At 39.1% G+C, this 11,481-nt stretch overlaps 1 protein-coding gene across 1 annotated transcript; it reads left to right on the top strand.

Moving 5' to 3' along the window:
- Window positions 1-43: 43 nt before the first annotated feature.
- On the top strand, window positions 44-10,525 carry LOC124157732 (engulfment and cell motility protein 1). Its single transcript, XM_046532708.1, has 4 exons — window positions 44-1,980; window positions 2,129-2,304; window positions 2,418-2,548; window positions 9,021-10,525. The coding sequence occupies exons 1-4, from the start codon at window positions 295-297 to the stop codon at window positions 9,182-9,184; spliced, it is 2,157 nt and encodes a 718-aa protein (XP_046388664.1). The 5' UTR covers window positions 44-294; the 3' UTR covers window positions 9,185-10,525.
- The last annotated feature ends 956 nt before the right edge of the window (window positions 10,526-11,481 follow it).

The raw sequence follows: 11,481 nt of genomic DNA, 5'->3' as shown, positions 1-11,481 counted from the left end.
CTCAATTATGTGATCGATATCATCGGAAAAGTGATAAAAATTATTTATGGAATTTTTAAATGATTATTCACAATATTAGAGGATCTAAACAATAAATAAACGTGGAATCTAAGTAGTTTAACAAGCTTAAACATGCGCAACGAGATGTGTTGATGTTGATTTTCCGGTGTTTACGAGAAGGAAGGGAAGGAAGTGACACCCATAGTGCAGGATACTCCACCCTATTTGTGTTTTTGATAAATGTGAGGTATTCTTCTTGCGTTATTTGTGATTTTTTGTGACTGCTCCAGAGCCATGAAGGATACAAATATTGTGAAGATTGCGGTGGAGATGAAACCGCATGACGCACAGCTCATAGAATTCAACCAAAAACAGCCCTTGGCAGCTATTATCCAGGACATTTGCAACAATTGGGGCCTCTCTGATCCAGATAACTATGCTTTGCAGTTTTCTGGAAACAATAATGACAACTATATCACTGAGAAGAATAGAAATGAGATTAAAAATGGTGCTATTCTCAGTCTTACCCACTCTCCCTCTAAGACTGCTCATGACATCTTGCAGAAGTTGAACGTAGGAAGTGCTGATGAGAAAACTCAGGCTTTGCAGATGCTGTCCAAGCTAAGCACTGACATGACCTTTGCCTTAGAGTTTATCAACAAACAAGGTTTGGCGTTAATTATAATGCTAGTCGAAGGCGGAACCTGCAAAGGAACAATGCTTGCGTACTGTCTTCTATCATTTGTGGAACTGATGGATCATGGCATCGTTTCATGGGACATACTCGAAGTATTATTTATCAACAAAGTTGCAAGTTATGTGAATAATCAGTCATCAGCTCAAGACGAAAAGGTAGTGCAAGCATCTCTGTCAATTCTTGAAAATATCGTTTTAAACAGTTCAGGGAAATATGGCCAAGTAGAAAAAGAAGTCACATTCCCTAACTTGGTGATGCATTTACAGAGTCATAATCCAGTGATTCAGCAAAATGCTATCGCCCTCATAAATGCATTATTCCTAAAAGCAGACTACTCCAAAAGGAAGGCGATTGCTGGTACATTGGGCTCCAAGCACGTCCGTAATGTAATTTTCAGTAACATTATTCAGTCACCTTCTGGAAAGGTGGGTACCGAAATGGCTCATCAGCTGTATGTTTTGCAAACTCTGTTGTTTAATCTATTGGAGCAGAGGATGAACACGAAAATGGATCCACAGGATCAGGACGCTCATGATAAAATTAAAGAGCTTAGAAAAATAGCATTTGACACAGATGGTGACGTTTCAAACCGTGATGTTAACGCTCGACGACAAGGGGTATTCGCTAAGGATTACAAGAAACTTGGGTTCAAGCACGACATTAATCCTGCCCAGGATTTTGCTGAAACCCCTCCAGGGATGCTAGCATTGGATTGTATGGTGTATTTTGCCCGGAATCACATGGAAAGTTATACGAAGATTGTCTTGGAGAACTCTTGTCGAGCTGATGAGCACGAATGCCCTTTTGGTCGCACCAGTGTTGAGCTAACCAAGCTTCTATGTGAAATTTTGAAAATCGGAGAATCACCCAGCGAGCAAGGGCAGACCTACCATCCAATGTTTTTTGCCCATGATCGGCCATTTGAAGAGTTTTTCTGTATATGCATTGTTTTGCTGAATAAAACATGGAAGGAAATGAGAGCAACGACTGAAGATTTTGTAAAAGTCTTCAGTGTTGTGCGAGAGCAAATCATAAGGGCGTTAGCAATGCAACCTCAAGGACTTGAAAAATTTCGCTCGAATCTACAACTTCTCACGTATTCAGAGATCACCAACTTATGGCAACAGGAGAGGACGTCCAGAGAAGAATGGGAGTCTCATGCCAGACCTATTGTGGAACTAAGGGAGCAGATCGCACCGGAAATCCTAGAATTAGTTCAGCAGCAGAGACTAGGATTTTTGGTGGAAGGAACCCGCTTTACCAAGTACTCAATGAAGGGATTGGTAATGCTAACTGCTTAAACTCTTTTAATTTTTCATATTGACTCAGTTTAATTTGTTTGGCTGAGTAAAACTTGGCTTATCCTTTGCATTGCATTTACTGCTGTTTGTTATCATTGCTTATTGCTTATCATATTTTCTTTTTTTTTAGAGAATCAAAGACAAATTTTGGTATGTGAGACTTTCACCTAATCATAAAGTGTTCCATTATGGTGATTGTGACGAAAAAAGTGTCCCTGCTCTTGAGGAATTGGGAAGTAAGCTGGCGGTTGTTGACATTAAAGCTCTAGTGACAGGGAAGGAGTGTCCACATATGAAAGAACTGAAGTAAATGATATTTTTTTCTACATGCTGTCTGCCTTAAGTGAATATGTATTTTAAATGCCTGTGTTTGCTACGTATTTGTCAATTTTATTTTTCTCTTTTCATGGATTAACCAGAGGAAGGAAGACAAACCATCAGCTTGCCTTTTCCCTCATGGTAGACTCTGTGGATGCGACGGCACTTAACTTTGTGGCTCCAGATGAACAAGTTTTTGATTACTGGGTGGATGGAATCAATGCCTTGCTAGGTAGGCCATAAATTACTGTGGGAGTTATGTCTAGGATGTTTAATTTTCAATTTAATGTTTCTCAAACCTGATCTTAAAAAATTCTTGTGTGACTAAATTGAGCCTTAAAAATTATATTTGCTTTCCTTTGGTATTTTTTTGGCTGTTAATAGCCTTAAGCCTAAGGAGGTTCTTTATAGGAGACTGATAAAAACCAGTTTGTTTCAAGCTTATGTTGACTTCATTATCTGTTTCAAATATGCTGCTGTGCCATACAGGATGATTTTTTCAATGGCTGTTACTAAAGTGACAGTGAGTTATCTCTTGGGATCATCATCACTGGTCAACAATCCTAGGATTGGTTTGACGCAGCTCTCCACTCAGTTCTCCTATCAGCTAATCTTTTCACACCTACATAATTCTTCTCTTTCCAATCTCTCTTTACTTGTTCCATATATTTTGTCCGAGGTCTTCCTTTTCCATTCTTGCCTTCCACTTGTCCTTCGACGATTGTCTTCATCAGGCCATCATGTCTCAAGATGTGGCCAATAAGGTTGTTCCGTCTTCTTATTAAGGTTTTCATGAGGCTTCTCTTCTCTCCTACCCTTCTTAGCACTTCCTCGTTACTAACTCGGTCAATCCATTTGATTTTCATCATTCTTCTGTAGCACCACATAGCCTCACTTCCGTATAGGAGCATACTCCAGATGTAGGTTCTTATGAATTGTTTCTTTATTTCCATATTTAAGTTTCCCGCTGTAAGCAGGTCTCTCTTTTGGTGGAATGCTCTCTTCGCCTGGGCTATTCTGCTGATAATTTCTTTCTTGCTTCTCCCGTCACTAGTTATCTTGCTTCCCAAATAACAGAATTCATCCACCTCTATCAGTTTTTGCCTCCCTATTTTAATGTTGGTCTTGACTTCTTCTCTTCTGCTGCATACTAAGATCTTGGTTTTCTTCGTGCTTATTTTCAGTTGATATCTACTCATTACCCTACTCATATTAACCAGAATATTTTTCAATCCTTCTCTGTTTCTGCTATAACGGCTATGTCATCGGCAAATCGTAGCATGCTAATTTTTTCTCCATGGATTCACTCCCAATTCCTTTTCTTTGATTTCATTAATGGCTTTTTCAATGTAAACGTTGAAAATTACGGGTGACAATGTACAGCCTTGTCGCACTCCTTTCCTAATTCTTGCTTCTTCACAGCTGGGCCCTGATTTTATCACGGCTACTTGGTTTTTGTATAAACTGTGGATGATTCTTCTGTCATTATAAAGAACCCCAATTTCCTTTAGGATTCCAAGCATTGTGCTCCAATCCACGTTGTCAAATGCTTTCTCTAAGTCCACAAACGCAACGAATGTTGGCTTGTTCTTTTCCATTCTCTTCTCTATGAGCAGTCTTAGGGCCCAATATTGCTTCCCTTGTGCCTTTGTCTTTTCTGAATCCAAATTGGTCCTCATCCAAGTACTCATCTACTTTTTGTTCTATTCTTCTATAGATGATCCTTGTCAGTATCTTTGATGCATGTGTAGTAAGGCTTATGGTCCTAAAATCTTCGCACTTCTCTGCTCTTTTCTTCTTAGGAATAGGGATTATAATGTTCCTCTTGAAATCCTTTGGTATCTCACCTGTCGTATACATTTCACTAATGATTTTGTATAGCTGGTTCAACGTCTTCTCTCCTGAATTTTTAATTAGCTCTGCAGGAATGTCATCAATGCCAGACGCTTTATTTATCCTGAGGTCTCTTACAGCCGCATCAAATTCCGATCTTAAAATTGGGGCTCCCATGTCATCGGCATTCACTTCCCTCTCGTTTTCGATAGCATTCGCTCTGAGGCGACTTCCTTTGTACAAATCTTCCAGATATTCCTTCCATCTCTTCCCTTTTTCTTCGTTTTCAATCAATAGTTCTCCGTTTTTGTCCCTAAGGGTATTACATCTTACGCCCCTTTCCTTAAAGTGGTTCCTCACTATCCTATAAGCGGCCTCTACTTTTCCATGTTTAAGATTGTTTTGCACGTCTTCGCAAATACTTTTCATCCACGTTTCTCTAGCCTTCCGCGCTTTACGACATATTTCGTTCCTTATCCTCTTGTAACGATTCTGTCCTTCCTCTGTTTTCGCAGCCTTGTATTTTCTTCTTTCTTCAATGAGATCTAATACTTCCTGCGTGATCCATGGTTTTTTCATAACGACTCTTCTTTTACCAAGAACTTCCTCAGCTGCCGCCTGCAGACCACTACTAATAGTTTTCCAACTCTCTTCCATTGGTTTGTTGGTCGTATCCTCCCCTATTTTATTTTCTACAGCCTCTTTAAAAGCCAGTTGATGCTGAACCTCCCTCAATTTTTCAACCTGCCATATGTTTTTCACGGCTTTCTTCAACTTTTTGAATTTAAGGTGGCATTTCATCATAACTAAATTATGGTCACTATCGATATCTGCCCCTGGATAACTTTTGCAGTCCTTCACCTGGTTCCTGAATCTTTGTTTCACTAGAATGTAGTTGATTTGGAATCTTCTACGGTCTCCTGGCATCTTCCACGAGTATCTTCTTCGCAGGGGATTTTTGAATAAAGGGTTGGCTACCACTAGCCTGTGCTCCGTGCAGAATTCAAGTAGCCTTTCTCCTCTTTCATTTCGGTTACCCAACCCATATTTCCCAGTTATTATTCCGTCTTGACCTTCTCCGACGACGGCGTTCCAGTCACCTAAAATAATAAGATTTTCTTCCCCTCTTACCTGCTTGATAACTTCCGCTATATCTTGGTAGACATCTTCTACTTCTTCGTCTTCATAATCTGATGTAGGCATGTAAACCTGTACCACTACAGTAGCTACGGGTTTAGTATCTATCTTCACCATTACTATCCTTTCATTAAACTGCAGGTAGCTTTTAACACGCATCCCGGCGCTCTTTCTAAGCATTATGCCTACTCCAGCATTACCATTTAGCGATCCCGTGTGTATCATTCTGTAGCTTCCACTCCAAAAGTCTCCTTCCTGGGGCCACTTCATTTCGCTGATGCCTAATACATCGAGGTTCATTCTTCGCATCTCCACCTTCAAGTTCTCTAGCTTACCGCAGGTACGAAGTGATCTGACGTTCCATGTTCCTATCCGTAACATTCTATCTCGTTTGACCGATGTACCCTCTCGAATAGTCCCCGCCCGGAGATCCGAATGGGGGACTAGTTTACCTCCGGAATATTTTACCCGAGAGAATTCCATCATGTCATTATATAAATTGAGTGGAGTAGCTGTGACTCCTCGGGATGATAATGTGGTGGTTTCCCCTTGCCTTCCACATCGCAGTACTACAGCCGTTAAAGTAAATGTTACCACGCCCGTAGTGGAATGTGTGTCGCTGTACCGACCAGTATGGTCTCCACCTTCGCACATGTGAAGAAGAGCTGCTGCCCTCTCCCCCGGGTGATGAGAGGCATAATTGTTGGCGGCCCCCAGTCGCCAAGTCACGGTATCTTCACAGGTTTCGGTATCTTTTAAATGGCCTACCTTACCCAAGGGTAGCCCAATACCCCCTCAGAATACAGTAGACTCTCCTTAATACGAACAACGTTATTACGAAGTTCTCGTTATTACGAAGCAAATCGTTGGTCCCGACGAAAAGGCATATGCTAGCTATAGTAAAAGAAACGTTATTGCGAAATTTTCGTTTTTACGAAATTACGAACCTCAGTCCCGGTCCTGGCGGCTATAAAATGCACTTTATTACGAAGTTCCCCGCATAAGCAACGGCATTTAGGTGCATATTCACTAAGCTGAGTTGTAATAATCGCGCCGCGTTTAAGTTCTTCTCGTGAACTATGCCCAAGAGCGTCAATTATGGCTCTTTCTTCAGTGTACACGCAACATCATGTAATAAGTTTCATTCCTGTGGAGCCATGGTGACCCACTCGTAACCGCTCGCAAATTGGACGTACAGTAAGTCCTCTTCCTACTCGCATTCGATTTACGAATTTTCAGAGATATGAGCATTCAAAATTTTCAAATTTCGAATTTGGCGCCTTTCGATTTGGCCGATGCTTCGCGGTTTGGCTTGGCGTAGACGAACTCTCACTTTGGGCACAATCTGAACAAAGTATCATTGAATCCGGTGTGAATTTAGGAACTGTTCAGCGTTTCGCCCGTTCATCTTTACCGCGAGTAGTGATTTTTTTCGGCTTCGGCTGCGTTGCACGCCCAGCTAGATCAGTTCGTAATATCGTAAGCTAGAGCACGATTGTGATTCAGTGTTGCATTTTGTAGGATGACCGTATTTCTCATGATGCAATTTCATACAGTCCGGCCGGCGACAGTAGCGAATGACGGCACAATAGGAGGGGCGGATAACCCTACGCCAGCACGGTTTACAGTCAATCGCTGTCCTCCAAACACGCCCTCGCCTTGTCTCTCAACGTCGTCAACTGCATAAGGCGCACCGAAATATGGCTGATCATAAAAAAAATCCTTTCTTCGAATCACCAAAACAAGTGATTCTTCCTCTGGTTCCATCACGCGCGGCGTCCCTTCCGCATCCTTTCTTCGTGGAACCCTTTGTAGGCGTTTCCCCTTCTTAGCTGGCAACCCTGTCCCTACCCCGACCTTGACCATTCTGTGTGTCATCGGACAACTCTCAGTGGCTGTGCTGTAGGTTTATCAACTTAGGAACAAGGTCTAGGAACGCAACCAGTGCGTATATCGGACTTACTGTATTCGGGAAGATATCAACCCTCGATTGCGTCATGCCGCATTCTTCTGCTGAGAAACTGGAATGAATTTTCCTGTTTAAACAAATTTCCGCGAAATTAAATCGTGTTTATTAAATACGGTTTTTTTCCCGATGATTCTTAAAAGAAACGTTGATACGAACTTCGTTATTACGAACCTCCGGTTTTTCGGTCCCGCGAACTTCGTAATAACGAGAGTCTACTGTACCGCCGCTTTTTGTCCACGACTGCTTATTCGACGAGAGAACTCGCTTATCTCGCAGCTAACCTCTATATCTAAAGGTCGACCCACCATCCGCAACCCGGTGGATGCACTCGGTGGCTTTAAGCTCAGCCGCGAGATCTCTTGGGATAGGAGACTCATTTACTGCTAACTTATCCAGTGGCTAATTATAACTGCCAGCAACTGGATTTGAACATGTTCAAGTGTAGTAGCTGCGATCCAAAACTTTTTTTTTGTCACAAGACCCTGTGGCTGCTTGTATGTATGTGTATTGGTTTCAGTCACAGTTTTCTGCTCTTTTAACTTTGCCTTGGTTTTGTTTGGCGTATACTTTCACCCTGAGTGTTTTGGGTGTCCTTCAGTGATGTCACTCTCAAAAGTAATGAAGTCTCCACTACTTTTCTACAAATAATGTAGGTGGGAACCAATTTTTGGAATTTTCTGTCATTCAATCAATGAATGCTTACCTAAATCAGCAAACTGATCAAACCAAATGTTTCCTAATTATTTATTATTTGAATTGGGCTTAAAGCCAAAATGAAAAGGGAGGGACACTCAATAGATACATGCTACTCATATGAATCAGTAGCTCCTTAATAGTAGCCTGCAGTGGATGCAAGAAATGGTGACCACTTGCCTCAAGTAATAATAGTAATAAAATTTTACCTTTTTAAGTTTAAGATTAGAGATATTAAGTAAATATTAAGGCATTTTTGGCATGGGCCACAAAGGAGAGGAGATAATGCCCAATAGTGCTATAATAGTCATGGCATCAGGCGCATTTAAGAAAAAGATTTTAGGGAATCAGTTTTAATGTTCAGTGTACATGAGGCAACATTGCCTGCAGAGAACATATTGCTTTAAGGCAAAAGCAGGAGTAAGGCTGATGTCCCTGGAGAAGGAATTCCTCCTCTCTCACTCAATATTTTGTTCCCCAAGACATCTACTCTCAAAATACTCCTTACTTGAGCCTCAATTTTCTCCCTTGAGATTTACATGTAATAGTTCATTCTTCCATTGCATACATAGACACACACATGCATAGAGAAGTTCTGGAAAAAATAGTCTTTCGAAGCATACGTCTTATAACCAACCTTTTTTTTCATAAAAAGCAATTTTGCTATTTTAATAGAGAAATTCCTAAGGATAGAGAGGAAATTAGAAATAAAATTCTAATGTGTCATTTACATTTTAATTACCAAGACTAACTATTAATTGTTAGATATGGGTTTAAATTTTAATCAAGGCATTATTTTTTTGCGGAAAATTTCATCCTATAGTGTATGATATACATACATGATAATATTATGATGAACATATTAGGTATGGCTTGTGTACAGTATCTTGCATATTTTAGCAGGAATATCTATAATGGAGCACAACATCAAAGGGTTCATGATCCCCATGCTAGCCAACTCTTTCCAAAGGATTAGCTGATGTTTGACCTGAGCATAAGCCTTCAGTGTGAACTTCTGCTTGTATATTCATGGTGAAAAGAATCTCATTTCCATTTTAAATTATTTTTCCAGGTTGCAAGATGACAAGTAAGGAAACAGAGAGTGATTTGGAGACATTGCTGAGTATGGATATAAAGCTAAGGCTACTTGATGCAGAAGGCCTTGATATTCCTCAAGATCCTCCTCCTATACCAAAAGATCCTCCAAATTATGACTTTTGTTACAAGTTAAAGTAGATACATGTATTTTGAATTTGGTAATGATTAGAAGTTCTTTCAAGCAACAAACAAGAGATATTGTTAAATCCACTAAGTATTACAAAACTGCAGATCGGAATAGGGAAAATGTAAGCAGTAATCATGGTGTGTACATAGTTACTTCATTGAAATATTTGCCATTTGTGTAGGTATGTTTAGATTGTCAGTGTCTTTTATAAATGCAGCTCCCTTGTCTTTTTATCAATTTATATTTCTTAGTGAGGACTTGATAGTGTATCACCAGTATCCACAGGGTTCTTATTATTCTGGAATTATGTATCAGTCTATTTAAATGCCACACGCACAAAAATATATACATATTTAGTGGTTATATTGTATTTAGAGGAATATTTTTCTTGTTAATTTTATTTTTAGTTTACTCTATGCTCCCAAAGGATGTGGTACAATTAGTTATTATTACATTAATACCGACGTATGTATATGCACCAAAATGTATGCTTCAGTTACATTTAATTCAATTATTTTAATGTTGAGCTCAAGGCTATATTTCTTTGGGGCTTCACTAATGAATGTGCACCCCAAGAATTTTGGGGTGGGGGAGGCATGATTCTCTTCACCCCATCCTGCTAGCTATGGCTTTGGTTGAGCAACATTTATCTAGTCAACTGTTTTTCCCCCAGAATAAGTTCAGTAAAAATATACTTATGTATGTATTCCTCAAAGGATTTCATTTATTATATTTGTGATATCTTATTCGAGAAAAAATGTTACCGTAGATGAGGGTGTCATTCTAAATTCAGTTTTTTTAAAAACACTTCACCACCCAGTGCATGTTTTGCATTTTACCAAGGGATCTAAATATGTCAAATGTAAAAATATTCATAATATTTATTCTTAGACTAAGCCTTTTGTTTTCATTTTGTTGACTGCTCTTCTCTAAAAAATGTTGATTTTATTTACTGGGACCAGCATTGCATTTTAATATTTCCTATTAATAGTTTTGTTGAAGCAGGGAGCTTAAGTTGCTCTTCGTTTTGTGCCCATTTTTAGTGTTTTGTGCTCCATAAAGTTCCAAGAGTATTATGGATGTCTTATATCATTGGAGAGAATTTTATTTTCTTTAGGAAATATGCATTGATGTTGGTGATGCTTATGGTGAATGTGTGATGATTTGTGTGTCTGTCCATGGAAATGTTCAATTAAAATATATTACTGACCAAAATAAGTTTTATATTCTGTTTTTTCTTTAAGCCATAAAATCTGAAGAAACGTCAGATAGTACATAGATGTAGAAACATACGGATTGTAATATCTTTTTATATTATTATTGCAAACAAATAAATTTTTATGAGAACTTAAGTATATCCTTTTTATTTATTCATTAAAATCCTTTTGAGATTTAAAAAATTCTTTTGGTATAATATTAGGCAATTACTACTTTTTCGTGCAATTCATATGAAAGCATACATAGAAGCATTTATTAATATGTAACTTGTTAAGTGCTACTACATATAATGCTGAGAATGTAGAAAATCCACAGATTCAATGCAACCTTGAGGATTCTTTGGATATCTTGAAATTGTCATGAAAGGAATATAGATTGAATTCGGAGTGAAGAAATTTTTATCTGACTAGCATTATAACGATTGCTACGGGATATGTTTCTTCATTACATTACGGGAAGGCAACTGTTTTGATTTTTGCAATGCAGTATTATGTTTGGTCCACTATGTTTGCCGGCCTCAGTGGCGGCGGGGTAACATCCTCACCGGCCAAACGAGAGGTCGTGGGTTCGAGTCCCGCCTGGGTACGTTTCCCGATCTAGGGCATGGTTGTTCGCGTACGTTTACTTGTTAAATTTGGTGAATACCCCGGTATAAAATGGCTGATAAGAGCTGTATCTGGTGGTTTGAGAATGAAATAAAATTAAAAAATTATCTCTGAAAATACTGATGTTAACAATACCTATAAATATGTAGTTTGATGATACAAAACTTGCACAGAGGATGCTCAACTTAAGTACTCTTACATGCTCACGAGAATACCAATCAGTCAAGGATTATATGAGTGGCGTATATAGATCCTCATGCATGATTCATTAAACAAAATGGAGGATAATACTATGTATTTTTTTTCTTTATTGCCCTCATTTTGGCAGGTGGGGCTCCCCCTTATTCACTCCACTGGATTACATATTTTAGTATTTGATGATCATGGATAGGTCAGGCTGAGTAGTCAATAGGTAAAAGCAGTTCTGAGACCAGCTAGTGTGTGTTTTATTTTTTAAATACACTAGATTCCGTTTAATGGGTCCA

The sequence above is a fragment of the Ischnura elegans genome, chromosome 4 (assembly GCF_921293095.1).
Source record: "Ischnura elegans chromosome 4, ioIscEleg1.1, whole genome shotgun sequence".
Taxonomy (NCBI): domain Eukaryota; kingdom Metazoa; phylum Arthropoda; class Insecta; order Odonata; family Coenagrionidae; genus Ischnura; species Ischnura elegans.
Note: the sequence above shows the minus strand (reverse complement) of the source record. Positions and strands in the feature narration are given on the sequence as shown.